The sequence below is a fragment of the Hypanus sabinus genome, chromosome 8 (genome assembly GCF_030144855.1).
Source record: "Hypanus sabinus isolate sHypSab1 chromosome 8, sHypSab1.hap1, whole genome shotgun sequence".
NCBI lineage: Eukaryota > Metazoa > Chordata > Chondrichthyes > Myliobatiformes > Dasyatidae > Hypanus > Hypanus sabinus.
This window is the reverse complement of record NC_082713.1, coordinates 122025281-122045571: the sequence shown is the minus strand read 5'-3', so window position 1 is coordinate 122045571 and position 20291 is coordinate 122025281. Positions and strand designations below refer to the sequence as shown.

The following is a 20291-nucleotide window of genomic DNA, read 5'->3' as shown; positions in this document are numbered from 1 at the left end:
TGTTACAATACCTCACTTACCACAATGTTGACCTGCATCACAATCTCCCATTTACCTTGTGCTCTGCGACTAACAGGGGTAGAAATAAACATTGGTGCCAAATGAAGCTCTGATGTAACTGTTAATTTCTGACTCAAGCAAAGAATGGATTACAGGCAGTTCTCAGCCCGATGATGACCCTGGAACTGCCCGTGTCCCACCTTTGCTCACACACATGCATCAGCCCAGTTCCATTCTCTTGCATTTCTCCAGTCCTCATGGTTGCCCAGTAGCCCACCTCTTGCATTTTCATCTGTGCAGCAGCCAACACCTCACTGTTCTCTAGCCTGCTCTCCACTGTGTTCACCAGTTCCACCACCCTCCTTCCCTCTGTGTTCTCCGCTGCCTCCACGGGCACTGGTTGACACACTTCCTGCTCTCTTCAACCTGTGCCCACTTCCTCAGGCTCCTTTTTGTGCTAAGCCCCACATCCACCAAGTTCAGTAATGTCCAGACGCCCCATTCTGTTCACCCTCTCCTGTCCCACCACCTACTGTGTTAGAGTCACACAGTGGACCACTTGGCCCACTGCGCCCACAGTCGTGGAAGCCCACATGTTAAACTCGCACTGAATTCACACGTGGGTGTTCAACCATGTTCATAGTGCCCTCTGAGTAATTCCCGCTCGGTGCCCACGTGGTTCTCACTGGCCACTGGTCTTCTGGTGTTCAGTCTCGCTCACCCGCCAATGGCTCTATCACCAAACTTCCCCGGCTCACTGGCTCGGGCAGTCTTGGCCCCCGATATTGACTGATGATTTGTCTTTGTTCCTGTACTTTAGGGTAAAGCAGAACACAAGTCAGTTTCCACGCCGACAGAGAAACGAGTGAGTTAGTTCAGATAGCGAGAGTCATCATCTCCACTCACCCCATGACACCTGACCCACTTGACCCATGTGCACCGTGACCCCTGACCTGTGTGCACTGTGACCCCTGACCCGTGACCCCATTTACCCCAGGGTTAGCTGTGAGTGTTGGTGTCTGGATCCCAGGATTCTGCCCTTCACCTGGGACAAGGGATGTGAGACGCCCCAGTCTCCCACTTACTGCCTGTCCAGTGCAGTTATTGCCCTGGTGTGACTGGGATCCCAGTGCTCACAGTGAAACGGGACAAGAGTGTTTTATGTCTCGGAAAGCTGTTGGGAGTCAGACAATGAGTATTCCCACAGAAAAACACACAAGTGTGACCCTGCTTCAATAGTGGGGCTCTCATTGTCTCCCTGACCCTGTGTACAGACTAACCTGCCACTCCATGTGTGGTGTAACCTGACTGCCCTCTGTACAAAGTGACCCCTTCCCCCACTGGCCCTGTGTACAGAAACTCCCTGTGGGCTCTGACTCTTTGTCTCCTTGTATTGTCTGACCCCTGACCTCACTAACCCTGTTTCAAATGACCCCTGACCCACTGACCCAGTATAAAGAGTGATAACGGGTTAACATGGAATCAGTCCTGAAGTTCTTTACAGATATGTGCCCATGTTTCTGCCCTTTAGAAAGATGTAGGACGTGAGTCCATTTCCAGGTCGACAGAGAAAGTCAGATAGTCATCTCCCTCCTCTCACCATGTGGACTCGTAACCCTGACCCAACTCACCCCATGTACACCGTTTCTCTGTGGAGCTGACAGAATATCACTGTGGTTCACCAGCGCAATCTTGAAGGAATCTGACACCACTAGTCCTGTGTACGTGGTAACCCCTGGCCCCGCCCACCCTGTGTACACAGCGACCCCAACCCCTGTCCCTGCTCACCAGGCGCTTCTGACCCCACGTACACAATGTCCGCATACGGGCGATCACCAGCACTGTCTGTCCCCCTAAACCCTCTTTCCCCTCCACCCCCACTCTCTTCTCCCTCCCCTCCACCCCACTCACTTCTCCCTCCCCTCCATCCCACTCTCTTCTCCCTCCCCTCCACCCCCACTCTCTTCTCCCTCCTCTCCACCCCACTCACTTCTCCCTCCCCTCCACCCCACTCACTTCTCCCTCCCCTCCACCCCACTCACTTCTCCCTCCGCTCCACCCCACTCACTTCTCCCTCCCCTCCACCCCACTCACTTCTCCCTCCCCTCCTACTCCACTCACTTCTCCCTCCCCTCCACCACCACTCACTTCTCCCTCCCCTCCACCCCACTCACTTCTCCCTCCACCCCACTCACTTCTCCCTCCACCCCACCTCACTTCTCCCTCCCCTCCACCCCACTCACTTCTCCCTCCCTTCCACCCCACTCACTTCTCCCTCCCCTCCACCACCACTCACTTCTCCCTCCCTTCCACCCCACTCACTTCTCCCTCCCTTCCACCCCACTCACTCTCCCTCCCCTCCACCCCACTCACTTCTCCCTCCACCCCACTCACTTCTCCCTCCACCCCACTCACTTCTCCCTCCCCTCCACCCCACTCACTTCTCCCTCCCTTCACCCCACTCACTTCTCCCTCCCTTCACCCCACTCACTTCTCCCTCCCCTCCACCCCACTCACTTCTCCCTCACCCCACTCGACTTCTCCCTCCACCCCACTCACTTCTCCCTCCCCTCCACCCCACCACTTCTCCCTCCCTTCCACCCCACTCACTTCTCCCTCCCCTCCACCACCACTCACTTCTCCCTCCCCTCCACCCCACTCACTTCTCCCTCCCCTCCGACCCCACTCACTTCTCCCTCCCCTCCACCCCACTCACTTCTCCATCCCCTCCACCTCCACCACTTCCCTTCCCACCCCACTTCACTTCTCCCTCCCCTCCACCCCCACTCACTTCTCCCTCCCCTCCACCCCACTCACTTCTCCCTCCCTCCACCCCACTCACTTCTCCCTCCCTCCACCCCACTCACTTCTCCCTCCCTCCACACCACTCACTTCTCCCTCCACACCACTCACTTCTCCCTCCACCCCACTCACTTCTCCCTCCACCCCACTCACTTCTCCCTCCCCTCCACCTCCACTCACTTCTCCCTCCCCTCCACCCCCACTCACTTCTCTCTCCACCCCCACTCACTTCTCCCTCCACCCCCACTCACTTCTCCCTCCACCCCCACTCACTTCTCCCTCCACCCCCACTCACTTCTCCCTCCACCCCCACTCACTTCTCCCTCCACCCCCACTCACTTCTCCCTCCACCCCCACTCACTTCTCCCTCCACCCCCACTCACTTCTCCCTCCACCCCCACTCACTTCTCCCTCCACCCCCACTCACTTCTCCCTCCACCCCACTCACTTCTCCCTCCACCCCACTCACTTCTCCCTCCCCTCCACCCCACTCACTTCTCCCTCCCTTCCACCCCACTCACTTCTCCCTCCCTTCCACCCCACTCACTTCTCCCTCCCCTCCACCCCACTCACTTCTCCCTCCACCCCACTCACTTCTCCCTCCACCCCACTCACTTCTCCCTCCCCTCCACCCCACTCACTTCTCCCTCCCTTCCACCCCACTCACTTCTCCCTCCCCTCCACCACCACTCACTTCTCCCTCCCCTCCACCCCACTCACTTCTCCCTCCCCTCCACCCCACTCACTTCTCCCTCCCCTCCACCCCACTCACTTCTCCCTCCCCTCCACCTCCACTCACTTCTCCCTTCCCTCCACCCCCACTCACTTCTCCCTCCCCTCCACCCCCACTCACTTCTCCCTCCCCTCCACCCCACTCACTTCTCCCTCCTCCACCCCACTCACTTCTCCCTCCCTCCACCCCACTCACTTCTCCCTCCCTCCACACCACTCACTTCTCCCTCCACACCACTCACTTCTCCCTCCACCCCACTCACTTCTCCCTCCACCCCACTCACTTCTCCCTCCCCTCCACCTCCACTCACTTCTCCCTCCCCTCCACCCCCACTCACTTCTCTCTCCACCCCCACTCACTTCTCCCTCCACCCCCACTCACTTCTCCCTCCACCCCCACTCACTTCTCCCTCCACCCCCACTCACTTCTCCCTCCACCCCCACTCACTTCTCCCTCCACCCCCACTCACTTCTCCCTCCACCCCCACTCACTTCTCCCTCCACCCCCACTCACTTCTCCCTCCACCCCCACTCACTTCTCCCTCCACCCCCACTCACTTCTCCCTCCACCCCCACTCACTTCTCCCTCCACCACCACTCACTTCTCCCTCCACCCCCACTCACTTCTCCCTCCACCTCCACTCACTTCTCCCTCCCCTCCACCCCCACTCACTTCTCCCTCCACCCCCACTCACTTCTCCCTCCACCCCCACTCACTTCTCCCTCCACCCCCACTCACTTCTCCCTCCACCCCCACTCACTTCTCCCTCCACCCCCACTCACTTCTCCCTCCACCCCCACTCACTTCTCCCTCCACCCCCACTCACTTCTCCCTCCACCTCCACTCACTTCTCCCTCCCCTCCACCCCGCTCACTTCTCCCTCCCCTCCACCCCCGCTCACTTCTCCCTCCCCTCCACCCCTGCTCACTTCTCCCTCCCCTCCACCCCTGCTCACTTCTCCCTCCCCTCCACCCCCACTCACTTCTCCCTCCACCCCCACTCACTTCTCCCTCCACCCCCACTCACTTCTCCCTCCACCCCTCACTTCTCCCTCCACCCCCACTCACTTCTCCCTCCACCTCCACTCACTTCTCCCTCCCCTCCACCCCCACTCACTTCTCTCTCCACCCCCACTCACTTCTCCCTCCACCCCCACTCACTTCTCCCTCCACCCCCACTCACTTCTCCCTCCACCCCCGCTCACTTCTCCCTCCACCTCCGCTCACTTCTCCCTCCCCTCCACCTCCGCTCACTTCTCCCTCCCCTCCACCCCCGCTCACTTCTCCCTCCCCTCCACCCCCGCTCACTTCTCCCTCCCCTCCACCTCTGCTCACTTCACCCTCCCCTCCACCCCCGCTCACTTCACCCTCCCCTCCACCCCGCTCACTTCTCCCTCCCCTCCACCTCCACTCACTTCTCCCTCCCCTCCACCCCCACTCACTTCTCCCTCCACTCCACCCCCACTCACTTCTCCCTCCCCTCCACCCCCACTCTCTTCTCCCTCCCCTCCACCCCCACTCTCTTCTCCCTCCCCTCCACCCCCACTCACTTCTCCCTCTGTGTTTCTGTTTTAGGATTTTACCAGACCAGTAAGAATGCTGAAGTTAACAGGGAAACAAGTGAGTTAGTTCCCCGTGTAAGACAGAAGTGCAGTCACCCATGTCCCCGTGTACTGAGTAACCCCTGAGCTCAAGTCGAGAGTGATTTTGACCGTGTGTAATGTGAACCATTGTACACAGAAACGCGTGACCCCCAACCCTGTGTTCAAGGTGACTTCTGACCTCACCATACCCGAGTACAGGGTGACCAATGCTCCCCATTGACACAATTTTCAGTGACCCAGTTTGAAAGGTGATATTGGGTTGATGTGGATGCTCCTTTCACCTGGTGCAGGCAACGATGCCAGGACCGGAGATCAGTTTGGAATTGCACTGGGAACACAGAAGAGTTCAGCACAGGAATTGGTCCTGTGCCAAACAGAGTCTGGAATTAAACCAGACCTCTTCTGCCTGGATGAGAGCCCTCATTTCCTGCAGATGCAAATGTCCATCTAACTGCCTCTTGAACATCATTGTCATACCTGCCACTCTCCCAGAAGCCTGTTTCAGGCATCCACCAGACTCTGTGTAAAACAAAACCTGGCCCACATCTTTCCCCTTGCCACTGTAAATACGTGTTCCCTGCTATTAGACATTCCTACCCTATCTGTGACTCATAATTTTACAAACTTCCACCTCGTCTTTCCTCCGCCTCTGATGCTTTAGGGAAAACTACATGACAGAGCAAATATTCCTCCAGTTATTGACAGATTTCTCCGTGTTTCTGTGCTTTAGGAAGATGTAGGACGTCATTCAGTGTCCACGTCAACACCGAAACAAGTGAGTTAGTTCAGATAGTTACCATACCTTCATCCTGTATACAGTAACCTCTGACCCTCTCACCCAGTGCACACCGTGACCCCTGACTCCGTTCACCCAGTGCACACCGTGACCCCTGGCTCCGCTCACCCAGTGCACACCGTGACCCCTGGCTCCGCTCACCCAGTACACACCGTGACCCCTGGCTCCGCTCACCCAGTACACACCGTGACCCCTGGCTCCGCTCAACCAGTGCACAACATGACCCCTGGCTCCGCTCAACCAGTGCACAACGTGACCCCTGGCTCCGCTCACCATGTGCACACCGTGACCCCTGGCTCCGCTCACCCAGTGCACAACGTGACCCCTGGCTCCGCTCACCGAGTGCACACCGTGACCCCTGACTCCGCTCACCGTGTGCACACCGTGACCCCTGGCTCCGCTCACCCAGTACACACCGTGACCCCTGACTCCGCTCACCGTGTGCACACCGTGACCCCTGACTCCGCTCACCGTGTGCACACCGTGACCCCTGACTCCGCTCACCCTGTGCACACCGTGACCCCTGACTCTGCTCACCGTGTGCACACCGTGACCCCTGACTCCGCTCACCCAGTGCACACCGTGACCCCTGACTCCGCTCACCGTGTGCACACCGTGACCCCTGACTCTGCTCACCGTGTGCACACCGTGACCCCTGACTCCGCTCACCCAGTACACACCATGACCCCTGGCTCCGCTCACCCAGTGCACACCGTGACCCCTGGCTCCGCTCACCGTGTGCACACCGTGACCCCTGACTCCGCTCACCGTGTGCACACCGTGACCCCTGACTCTGCTCACCGTGTGCACACCGTGACCCCTGGCTCCGCTCACCGTGTGCACACCGTGACCCCTGGCTCCGCTCACCGTGTGCACACCGTGACCCCTGGCTCCGCTCACCCTTTGCACACCGTGACCCCTGACTCCGCTCACCGTGTGCACACCGTGACCCCTGACTCCACTCACCCTGTACACACCGTGACCCCTGGCTCCGCTCACCGTGTGCACACCGTGACCCCTGGCTCCGCTCACCCTGTACACACCGTGTCCCCTGGCTCCGCTCACCCAGTGCACACCGTGACCCCTGACTCCGCTCACCCAGTACACACCGTGACCTCTGACTCCGCTCGCCCAGTGCACACCGTGACCCCTGACTCCGCTCACCCTGTACACACTGTGACCCCTGACTCCGCTCACCGAGTGCACACCGTGACCCCTGGCTCCGCTCACCCAGTACACACCGTGACCCCTGGCTCCGCTCACCGTGTGCACACCGTGACCCCTGACTCCGCTCACCGTGTGCACACTGTGACCCCTGGCTCCGCTCACCCAGTACACACCGTGACCCCTGGCTCCGCTCACCGAGTGCACACCGTGACCCCTGGCTCCGCTCACCCAGTGCACACCGTGACCCCTGGCTCCGCTCACCCAGTACACACCGTGACCCCTGGCTCCGCTCAACCAGTGCACAACGTGACCCCTGGCTCCGCTCAACCAGTGCACAACGTGACCCCTGGCTCCGCTCACCATGTGCACACCGTGACCCCTGGCTCCGCTCACCCAGTGCACAACGTGACCCCTGGCTCCGCTCACCGAGTGCACACCGTGACCCCTGACTCCGCTCACCGTGTGCACACCGTGACCCCTGACTCCGCTCACCGTGTGCACACCGTGACCCCTGACTCTGCTCACCGTGTGCACACCGTGACCCCTGACTCTGCTCACCCAGTGCACACCGTGACCCCTGACTCCGCTCACCGTGTGCACACCGTGACCCCTGACTCTGCTCACCGTGTGCACACCGTGACCCCTGACTCCGCTCACCCAGTACACACCGTGACCCCTGACTCCGCTCACCGTGTGCACACCGTGACCCCTGACTCTGCTCACCGTGTGCACACCGTGTCCCCTGACTCTGCTCACCGTGTGCACACCGTGACCCCTGACTCCGCTCACCCAGTGCACACCGTGACCCCTGGCTCCGCTCACCCAGTACACACCGTGACCCCTGGCTCCGCTCACCGTGTGCACACCGTGACCCCTGGCTCCGCTCACCCAGTGCACAACGTGACCCCTGGCTCCGCTCACCGAGTGCACACCGTGACCCCTGACTCCGCTCACCGTGTGCACACCGTGACCCCTGACTCCGCTCACCGTGTGCACACCGTGACCCCTGACTCTGCTCACCGTGTGCACACCGTGACCCCTGACTCCGCTCACCCAGTACACACCGTGACCCCTGACTCCGCTCACCGTGTGCACACCGTGACCCCTGACTCTGCTCACCGTGTGCACACCGTGACCCCTGACTCTGCACACCGTGTGCACACCGTGACCCCTGACTCTGCACACCGTGTGCACACCGTGACCCCTGACTCCGCTCACCGTGTGCACACCGTGACCCCTGACTCCGCTCACCCAGTACACACCGTGACCCCTGACTCTGCTCACCGTGTGCACACCGTGACCCCTGGCTCCTCTCACCCAGTGCACACCGTGACCCCTGGCTCCGCTCACCGTGTGCACACCGTGACCCCTGGCTCCGCTCACCCAGTACACACCGTGACCCCTGACTCCGCCTCACCAAGTGCACACCGTGACCCCTGGCTCCGCTCACCCAGTACACACCGTGACCCCTGACTCCGCTCACCCAGTATACACCGTGACCCCTGACTCCGCTCACCGTGTGCACACCGTGACCCCTGACTCCGCTCACCCAGTATACACCGTGACCCCTGGCTCCGCTCACCCAGTGCACACCGTGACCCCTGACTCCGCCTCACCAAGTGCACACCGTGACCCCTGACTCCGCTCACCCTGTACACACCGTGACCCCTGACTCCGCTCACCCAGTGCACACCGTGACCCCTGACTCCGCTCACCGTATGCACGCCGTGACCCCTGACTCCGCTCACCAAGTGCACGCCGTGACCCCTGACTCCGCTCACCCTGTGCACACCGTGACCCCTGACTCCGCTCACCCTGTGCACACCGTGACCCCTGACTCCGCTCACCGTGTGCACACCGTGACCTCTGACTCCGCTCACCCAGTGCACACCGTGACCCCTGACTCCGCTCACCCTGTGCACACCGTGACCCCTGACTCCGCTCACCGTGTGCACACCGTGACCTCTGACTCCGCTCACCCAGTGCACACCGTGACCGCTGGCTCCGCTCACCCAGTGCACACCGTGACCCCTGACTCCGCTCACCCAGTGCACACCGTGACCCCTGACTCCGCTCACCGTGTGCACACCGTGACCCCTGACTCCGCTCACCGAGTGCACACCGTGACCCCTGGCTCCGCTCACCGTGTGCACAACGTGACCCCTGGCTCCGCTCACCCAGTGCACACCGTAACCCCTGACTCCGCTCACCCAGTGCACACCGTGACCCCTGACTCCGCTCACCCAGTGCACACCGTGACCCCTGACTCCGCTCACCGTGTGCACAACGTGACCCCTGACTCCGCTCACCGAGTGCACACCGTGACCCCTGACTCCGCTCACCGAGTGCACAACGTGACCGCTGGCTCCGCTCACCCAGTACACACCGTGACCCCTGACTCCGCTCACCCAGTACACACCGTGACCCCTGACTCCGCTCACCGTGTGCACACCGTGACCCCTGACTCCGCTCACCCAGTGCACACCGTGACCCCTGGCTCCGCTCACCCTGTGCACACCGTGAGCTCTGGCTCCGCTCACCCAGTGCACACCGTGACAGCTGACGGCACTCACTCCGTGCACTCTGTGACCCCTGACCCCACTCACACTGTGACCACTGTCCCCACTCACGCCCTGCACTCAGTGACCCTTGACCCCATTCACCCCGTGTACATTGTGATACCTCACAGATGACCACCGGTCACCTCTGACCTTGCTGTGCAGTTGAACCCAGGTTGTTGCGTGATTTCTCACAGACGGCGACCTTGGCACATGGCGGTGCCTAGGGTTCAGGATGTGGCTGTGGGTGGTTACCCCCTCACCAATGTCCTGTACCTTCTCCCCTGGTATAAACCCCTGCTCCGTCTGTGCTTCCCTACATTGTCGATCAGCTGCACAAATTCCCTCTTTCTCTCACTTCTGTGTTTCTGTTTCAGGCTTTTACTAGACAAGCAAGAGTGATGAAGTTAGCAGGGAAACAAGTGAGTTAGTTCCCCATGTAAAGGGAGGAGCAGGATCTCACCCACCTGACATACTAAGCTGGGTACAGAGTGACCCTTGGCTCCATTGAATCTATATATTTTGACCCCTGCCTTAGTGTACAGTGACCCCTTCTCACTGTCCCAATGGACAGTGTGACCCCTGACCTCACGCCCCCCAAAGTACTGACCCCATGTACAGAGTAAACCCTGACCTCACGTACACTGACTTATGACCCTACGTTGTTACTCTGACCCTGTGCATTGTGTGACCCATTCTCACTGAATCCAGTGACCCCTGCCTGATCCCATCGATAATTCATGTGAAATGACCCCAGTTTGCTCTGTCTCTTTGTACAGTCACCCATGACCTTGAGGTCATTGACAGATTTGTCTCTGTGTTTCTGTCCTTCAGGAAGATGTAGAATGTGAGTCAGTGTCGAGGATGAAAGTGAACCAAGTGAGTTAGTTCATATAGAGAGAGTCGTCACCCTCCCCACTCACCCAGTGCACACCATGACCCCAGCCCAATTCACACCGTGTACAATGTGAGCCCTGAGTCTGATCACCCTGACTGCACCATGACCCCTGACCTCACTCTCCGTGTGTGCACTGTGACTCATGGGGTCATACACTCAGTGGCCACTTTATTAGGTACACCTCTCCACCTGCTTGTTAATGCAAATATCTAAACAACTAATCATGTGACACCAACTCAATGTGTAAAAGCATATAGACATGGTCAAGAGATTCAGTTGTTAAAAGAAATGTGATCTAAGTGATTGACCATGGAATGATTGTGGTTTGAGTGTTTCAGAAACTGCTGGTCTCCTGGGATTTTCACACAACAGTCTCTAGAGTTCACAGAGAATGGTGTGAGAAATGACAAAACATGCAGTGAGCAGCAGTTCTGTGGGCGGAAATGCCTTCTTAATGAGGGAGATCAGAGGAGAGTGGCCAGACTGGTTCAAGCTGAGAGGAAGGCAACAGTAACTCAAATAACTACACATTGGTGTGCAGAAGAGCATCTCTGAACACACCTCACATTGAACCCTGAAGTGGATGGGCTAAGGCAGCAGATGACCACGAGCATACACCCAGTGGCCACTTTGTTGGGTGCAGGAGGTACCTAATAAAGTGGCCACTGACTGTAGAGTCATACTGCATGGGAACAGGCCCTTCGGCCCATCTCATCCATGTTGCCCAGTGAGGCTAGTCCCACCTGCCTGTGTTTGGCCCGTAGCCCTCTACACCATCAATGGCCATGTATGTATCTAGGTGGCTTTTAAGTGTTGCTAATGTGTCCACCTGAACCACTATTTCTGGCAGGTCATTCCAAATACAGATCACTCTTTGTGTGAAGAATCTTCCTTCCCCTGATGTCTGTTTTAATTCTTTTTGTTCTAGCTTTCACCTTTTCTGTGCCCCACATCCTCTTATATACTTCTATCAGGCCACCCCTCAGTCTCCTGTATTCCTGAAAATAAAGTCCTAGTTTACTCAACATCTCCCTTGGAACTCAGGCAACATCCTAGTAAACCTTTTCTGCACAGTTTCTAGTATAATAACAACTTTCCTGTAGCAGGGTGATCAAATCTGCACACGATACTACTGGTCCGGTCTCACTAACGTCTTGTACTACTTCAACACAATGGTCCAACTCCTGTACTCGGTGCCCAGTTGGATTCTGACATTTTTACGATTGGGGAGTCGAGAATGAGGCTTAAAACTTGTATGGCTTACTAAAACGATCGTAAGCAACAGGAGCAGAGGAAACGAGGGAAAAGGAAAGATGGCAAAGAGCAAAAGCAAAGCCTAGTGGCAGGGGCAAGAGCAAAGAGAATAAAGCAAAGGAGAATTAACTAATGTGCTCTGGCCCTCTTGTATCAGATTGCTGAGAATACACACACTCCATTGCTTGGATTAACCAATAAGATAGCTCTTATTCAAGTAATGTGACACCTGTCACTGAAACGAAGATGCAACCACTAAAAAAACACTATATACAATTGCATGTATTTAGGTAATTATGTAAAGGTACAAACAAGCACAAGGAAGTTAAAATACCAGGAGATAACAATTCCACCGCCCAATCCAACAGCCCTGACTTAAGAAGGTCAACTTGCCAAGTATCCTGTCTACCTGTGACACCACTTTCAGTGAAACTACGTACTTGTTCTCCTTGGTGTCTCTGTTCCTCAACACTCCACAGGCTTTGACTATTTTCTGGGTTGACTTCATTAAATGCAACACCTCACACTTGTCTGACTTAGAAGCCTTTTGCCAAACTCTGGCCCACTTAACCAGCTGATCAAAGACCCTGTGTAATTAGATGACCTTCCTCACTGAATGCAATACCACCTATTTTAGTATCACTTGCAAACTTATTAATCATGCATTATGCATTCACAATAAATATTACAAGCAGCAATGTTCCCAGCACTGACCTCTGTGATACTTCACTAGTCATAGGTCTCCGATTCAAGAAACAATCCTCTGCTTCTTACCATCAAGTCACTTATGAATCCAGTTAGTTCTCTCTCCCTGGATCCCATGCAATTTCGCCTTCTAGACAAGCATGCCAAGTGGTATCTTGTTAAAAGTTATGCTAAAGTTCATATAGATAATGCCACTACCCTACCCTCATCCATTCTCTTGGTTATCTCAAAGTTAGAACAGCAGGGTACGGGTCCTTTGGCTCCACAATTTCATGCAGTCAACAATGCCTACCTCTTCAAAAATCTTCAAGGTATCTTTCAGGTATTAGTTCCCACACGTAGATCTTTGCTGACTATCTCTAATTTGACCTTGTCTGTCCAAATGTTGATGTATTTGTCCCTTCCAGTAACTTACCCATCACTGATGTCTGGTTCACTGGCCTGTATTTCCCTGGATTCCTTAAATGCCAATACAATGGGTAATGTTACCCACCTTCCAGTATTCCAGAACTTCACTATGGCTAAAGATGAACAAGGATATCTGCCGTTTCTTCCCCAGCTTTCTGTTGATCAAAATCACCAGAGAGACACTGAAGCTGGTGATACCACGAGCAGCCATTCTCATGGAGACCCTCTTGGTAGAGACTCTGAATCCCAGAAGTACTTCACAAGTTTATACCCTTAAGTTCAAAGTTAACAGTAGGTAATTCAATACAATTTCAATAGTTACCATGACATTCTTTACTTCAATACTTTGGGTTAACAAATGGTTTCTTTTGAGGTACATAATTACAGTGGAAGCAGTTTGTAATTGATAAGACACCTCTGAAGGTTCAAACACCTTTGTTTGGAGGAAATAATTGGCACAGTTATTCTAAAAAGTTCTCACAGCAGAGAGCCAGCCAGCCGAAGTTAATGTTGTCAGGGCAGTCTCTGAGTACACAAACTATTGATTACTGATACTTGTGACCATCTTATGCTAAGTGACAACACCAGTCTGGTCTACCAGCTTGAATGCTGTCACGATGGTGCAAATAACATAGCTCATGCTTAATTAACACTATCCCTTTGACTTATGCATCAGCACAATGATATGTAATCTCAGCCCGTGGGCCATTTTACAGGCATTAAACTGAAGTTAAATTACAATAAGAGCTGAAGAGTAGTTCTTGTTTGAATTGGTATCTGCTATATTCACATAACTCCAGAATAATACTTCCAAGAAGGTCCAAGGATTTATCAACTTTAAGACCAACATTATCTTCTCCCAGGTGATTTATTTGAGGCACAGTATATCATAACTCATTTCCTTCATTTTTTTTTTGTATTCATTATGTTGTTCTCTGTGAAAACTGGTGAGAAATATTCACAAAGTCTGGCTTGTCTCCTGAGGCTCCACATATCTATTGATCTCTTAGGTGACGTACTCTCTCCCTGGCCAACCTTTTGTTTTTAAAATACCAATAGAATTCCCTGGGATTGTCAGGAGAGCCTGTCCGATCTGTTATTATAGTTGAAATACATTAATCCAGGCAGCATCCAAACATGCAATCCAGCTACTTCCTGGCATTTAACGTCTTGTACCCCAAGGTCCCTTTTCATCAACACTTCCAAGAGCGCTATCATTGTATGTCTACACCCTATCCTTGTTTGGCCCCTACCAAAGTGCATCACCTCACACTTGCCAGGATTAAATTCCATCACCCATGATGCACCCAACTTGCAAATTTGATCTATATCCTGCTGTGGTTATGGACAACCTTCCTCACTATAAGGCACCACCAGGTGACCCATCAGCCTGATGACAGTGCCTACAGAGTTACCACTGACCCCAGTGACCCTGTTTCCGTACACCCCTGACCCATTGAGGGTGATATTGGGTTAATGCAGATACTCCTTGCACCCAGTTCGGTGAACAATCCTGGGATCCGAGCTTAATTGGGAGTTACATCAGGAACTGACCCTGAGATTGTTGACAGTTTTGTCTCTTTTTTTTGTACTTTAGGAGCATGTAAGATATAAGTTAGAGTCCAGGTCAGCAGAGAATCAAGTGAGTTAGTTTGTATAGAGAATCCTCACTCCCGTTCACCCAGTGTACACTCTGACCCCATTCTCCACATGCACACAGACACCTTAGAACCGACTGAGTCTGTGTACACCTTGTCCCCTGACCCCTCTCTTCCCATGAACACAGCAGCCTTTAACCCCACTCAGCGTACACAGTGACCCCTGACCAACTTTCCTCTGTATGTTGTGACCCCTGAATCTCCACACTATGTATGCAGAAAGCGCTGACCCCGACCCCATTCACCCCATGTACTATATATATAATGAACTCTGACCCCTCGTGCCCTGTGTACACAGTGAACTCTGATCCCATACCTGCCCTGTAGTGACCCCTGATGTTATTTATCCTGTATCCACAGACACCCCGATCTCAATCTGTATATACCATGACGCCTGACCCATTTTCCTGTGTACATCATTATCCCTGACTTCATTCACCCTGGTGACCCCTGACAGAAGAGCACCAGTCACCTCTGACCTTGCTGTGGATGGGGAGCCAGGGTGTTTTGGGACATTCCACAGATCCGAAATGGATACTGGGTGGTGCCCGGGGTTCAGGGTGCTGCCGTGGGTGGGTACCCCTACTCCCAGTGTCTTGGGATCCCTCCTCTAGTATAATTCCTGCTCTGTGTGCGCTTTTCCCATACGATCAATCAGCAGCATTGACTTCCCCCTCCGCTCACCTCTCCCTCTGTGTTTCTTTTTTAGGGTCCTGTCAGACGGGCAGCAGTAATAAAGTTAGCAGGAAGACAAGTGAGTTAGTCCCCCGTGTGAAGAGAGGAGCAGGATCTCACCCACCCTCTGTACAGTGACCCCTGACCCTATTGATCCTGTGTACAGAGTGACCCTGGACCCTCTAACCTGAGTACAGACTGACTCCTGACCCATTAACCTGTGTACAGAGTGATCCTTGACTCCATTGATACTGTGTTTAGTGACCTCTGACCTGGTGTGCAGTGACCCCACCCCACTGACCCTGTGAACAGTGTGACCCCTGACCTACTGACCTTGTGCATAGAGTGCCCCGACTTACTGACTCTATGTAAACATTGACCTCACGTACACTAACCCTTGACCCTATGTACAGATATTCCAGCCCTGTGTGCTGAGTGACCCCTGGCCCCACTGACTGAGTTCTGTGACCCCTAACCCCACTGACACCTTGTATAAATTGACTTGACTCCTGTTTCCTTTGTTTCTTTGTACAATGACCAATGGCCCTGAGATTGTTTCTGTGTTTCTGTCCTTCAGGAAGATGAAGGACGTAAGGTAATGTCCAGGCCGAAAGAGAAACAAGTGAGTTAGTTCAGATAGAGTAGTAATCCCCACTCTTCACGTGTACACTATGACCCCCTGAACCTGCTCCCCCATGTATACTTGACTCCTGGCCACACTCAACCAGTGTACTCTCTGATCCCTCTCACACTGTGCACACAATGACCCCTGACCACACTCATGGAGTCATGGTCAAACTGCTTGGGGGCAGACCTTCTGCCAAACTTCTCTATGGCAACAGTGGTGTCCAGTGAGGCTAGTCCCATCTGTCTATGCTTGGCCCAGAGCCCTGTACACCACTCCTGTATGTACCTGTCTAGATGGCTTTTAAATGTTACTAATGGACCTACCTTCACCACTATTTCTGGCAGCTCATTCCAAATGCCCACCATTCTTTATGTAAAGAAGCTGTTCCTGATGTCCCTTTTAAGTCTCTTCTCTATTTTCTTTAATCTACTCCCTGTTGTTTTAAGCTCCCCTGCCTGAGAAAAAGACAATGTGCTTCCAGCCTTTCTAGTGATATATCTCTGTCAATCAGGTTCATCCATGGATATTGCACCCTAGCTGTCCAGATGCGCAAGCCAGGCCAGTACAATATGGAGAGCAAGCTTGTTCCCATGTAGCAAGCCCCCGTTCTCCATGCATCCGTTTGATGAACCCAAAGGAATGGCAGAGACCAGTACAGTTCAGCACCAGTAGCGTCGCAGGAGTTGCCAGTCACGGACTCGAGCTCTGGATTTTTCTGTGGGATTTACTCCTGAAGCCTTCCCAATTAGTGGGTATAGCTGCAAAGGTTTGAGATCGGAGTTTTCCTTCTCCTAAGGTGACAAGCCTCGTCTCCCTGAAGTGGCTGGTTTTAAGGCCCCAGTAACCCACCTTTGCCCTTTGTGTAACAGTAGAAACGGTTCCACTGGGCTTAGTAGCTAAGCCACATGTGAAGACCAGGAGCCGGACTTGGTTGTCAGAGGCTGTTTGAGATGCACGCATTGGGAGCATTTAGTAGATAGTGGGAGCTCATCCCCATTACCACCCCTGACTATAATAATCTTAAGGAACCACCCTTTTTGTGCCCCTCAGCTTCTTGTATACCTCTGTCAGGGCATCCCTCGATTTCCTATGTCCCAAGGAGCAAAATCCTAGTCTACTCAACCTCTCCTTGTAACTCAGGCAAAATCCCATTGAATCTTTTCTGCACTGTTTCTAGTTTAATAATTTTCCTTTAACAAGGCGATCAAAACTGTACATAATACTCCAAGAGCAGCCTTCACCGATGTCTTGTACAAGTAGAACCTTCTTCACCATCCTGTCGACTCTTGACACCACTGGTCAGTGAACTTGCACACTTGTCCTCCAAAATGTCTCTGTTAATCAACACTCCTTGATTTGGTTAAATGCAACACTTCATACATAACTGAATTGAAAGTCAAACCTCGACACACTTAGTCAGCTGTTCAAAATCCCCCTGTAACATTTGACAGCCTTTTTCACTGAACACAATACCACCTATTTTAGTATAATCCATAAGCTCATTAACCAGGCATTGTAAATTCATGTTCAGATCCTTTTTGTAAATTACAAACAGCACTAACCCCTGTGACATACATCTTACAAATCTAATTAGTTATTTCTCACTGAATCCCATGTAATTTAACTGCCCAAAATTGAGAGGTATCCTGACTAAGGGCAACTGAGGGAGAAGAATGGTGGTTACACCATGTTCCAAAAAGAGAAGGCAGCTGATGAGCCTAGGATCCATTGTGTTTGGTTTGCAATAAGGAACCAGCTTGTCAGTCAACTCTCTGAACTTCCCATGGGAATCAGTGAACATCTCTGTTGACTGCTGGCCAACAACCAGTTGGCAACCGTCGTGAATGTTTATGCACCAACTCTGGACTCGTGGGTATGAAAAAGCAGTCTTTTGCAGTTGCCTAGACACAACACTATCAAGCATCCCCGAGGAGGATAAGATGATTCTTTTGGGAGACTTCAATGCCAGGGTTGGTTGGGACTTTAACCTTTAGAAGGATACCATAGGAAAGGGAGGCATTTGGCTACATTCACTCAAATGGAGTACTACTTCTCACAATATGTGCAGAGCACAATCATCATCTCCAACACTTTTGCACCAGAAAACCAAATTCAAGGCATCTTGGCAGCAGCCATGATCTAAACAGTGACATCTCACTGACTGTGTCATTGTCCGAGCTAGAGATATGAATACCACAAGGGCTGTGATTGGCACAGATGACTGTTGGACAGATCATCTCCTGATCCTCTCCACCTTGTCCATCAGACTCATGAGAAAGAGGAGGGTTCAGAAGAAGCAGACCAGTCCAAGGCTAAAACACAAGAGCCTGCTTGGCACTGCCACCCAGCAGCATCTTCAGGCTTTGTTTGTGGGAAGTTTCCATCAGAAATATTCAGAGGATGTTGAAGAGCTCTGGAATCTGCTTAAATCCACCCATCCTCAATACCTGCAAAAACAGCCTTGGGTACATGTTCAGAAAACATCAGGATTGGTCTGATGATAACAGCAGACATACCTCAATATGAGGTGTCACTCTGGAAGCCACAATACAGGACTACTTGCATGCCAAACACCATAAGCAGCAAGTGATAGACAGAGCTAAGTGGTCCCACAACCAACGAGTCCTGCCTAAGCACTGTAGTCCTGCCACATTCAGCCATGAATGGTAGTGAACAATCAAACAACTCGCTGGAGGAGGAGGCTCCACAAATATCCCCATCCTCAACGATAGAGGAGCCCAGCACAGCTGTGCAAAAGATGAGGCCGAGGCATTTGCAACAATCTTCAGTCAGAAGTGCCGAGTAGATGATCCAGCTCGGCCTCCTCAGAATTCCCCAGCATCCCAGATGTCAGTATGCAGCCAATCCGATTCCCTCCATGTGATATCAAGAAACAGCTGAAAGCACTGAATACTGCGAAGGCTTTGGGCCCAGACAAAATCCCAGCAATAGTCCTGAAGGCTTGTGCTCTAAAACTTGCCACACCACTATCCAAGCTGTTCCAGAACAGCTACAACACCAGCATCTACCCGGCAATGTGGGAAATTGCCCATTTATGTCCTGGACACAATAAACAGGACAAGTCCAACCCAGCCAGTTACTCCCTGTCAGCCTACTGTCAATCATCAGCAAAGTAGTGGAAGGGGTCATCAACAAAGTTACCATGCAGCACCTACTCAGCAATAATCTGCTTACGGATACCCAGCTCCTGACCTCATCACCTCCTCGGTCCAAAGATTACCAGTGGTTGAGGTAAGAGTCATAGCTTTTGACATCAAGGCAACATTTGATGGAGTATGGCATCAAGGTGCCCTACCTAAAATGGAGTCAATGGGAATTAGGGGGAATATCCTCCACTGGTTGGAATCATACCTGACGCAAAGGAAGATGGTTGTGGTGGTTGGAGGTCAATCATCTCATCCTTAGGACATCACTGCAGGAGTTCTTCAGAGATGTGTCCTAGGACCAACTGCCTTCATCTGCTTTATCAATGACCTTTCTTCTGTCATAAGGTCAGAAGTGGGGATGTTCGCAGATGACTGTACAATGTTCTGCACCATTCGTGATTCCTCAGATAATGAAGCAGTTCATACCCAAATGCACCAGGACCTGGATGATATCCGGGCTTGGGCTGACGTGACAAGTAACACTCGAGCCACACAAGTGCCATGCAATGATTATCTCCAACAAGAGAGGCTCTAACCATCATCCCTGACATTCAGTTCCATCACCATCACTGAATACTATCAACATTCTGGGGGTTACAAATGACAGGAAATTGAACTGATCTATCCATATAAACACCGTGGCTACCAGAGCAGGACAAAGGTTGGGAATCCTGCGGCGTGTAACTCATCTCCTGACTTCCCAAACCCTGTCTACCATCTACAAGACTCAGGTCAGGAGTGTAATGCAATACTCACCACTCGTTTGGATGAGTGCAGCTCCATCAACACTCAAGAAGCTTGACACCATCCAGTAGAGAGCAGCCCACTTGATTGGTACCCTTCCACAAGCATCCAATCCCTCCACCATCAACAGACAGTTGTAGCAGTGTGTAACAACACACCCAAGTCCCTAAGGCAGCACCTTCCAGACCCACAATCTCTACCATCTAGAAGGACACAAACAGCAGATACCTGGGAACACCACCACTTGGAAATCCCCCTCCACGTTGCTCACCATCCTGACTTGGAAACATATCGCCGTTCCTTCACTGACGCTGGGTCAAAATCATGGAATTCCCTCCCTAACAGCACCGTGGGTGTACCTACACCTCAGGGACTGCAGCGGTTCAAGAAGGCAACTCATCACCACCTTCTCAAGGGCACCTAGGGATGGGCAATAAATGCTGGCTTAGCAGGTGACGCCCATATTCTGTAAACGAATAATTTAAAAAAAGCTCT

At 53.1% G+C, this 20291-nt stretch overlaps 2 protein-coding genes across 2 annotated transcripts in view; both read left to right on the top strand.

Moving 5' to 3' along the window:
* LOC132398383 (F-actin-monooxygenase MICAL3-like) overlaps positions 1–1937 on the top strand; it is a 6116-nt gene extending 4179 nt beyond the window's left edge. The window contains exon 3 of the mRNA XM_059977727.1: positions 821–1937. Coding sequence (XP_059833710.1) covers positions 821–874 — 54 coding nt within the window. The 3' untranslated portion in view covers positions 875–1937. The remainder of the gene's footprint in view (positions 1–820) is intronic.
* Positions 1–20291, top strand: part of LOC132398382 (protein-methionine sulfoxide oxidase mical3a-like) — a 312801-nt gene that overhangs the window by 153416 nt on the left and 139094 nt on the right. The gene's annotated exons all lie outside the window — the stretch shown is intronic.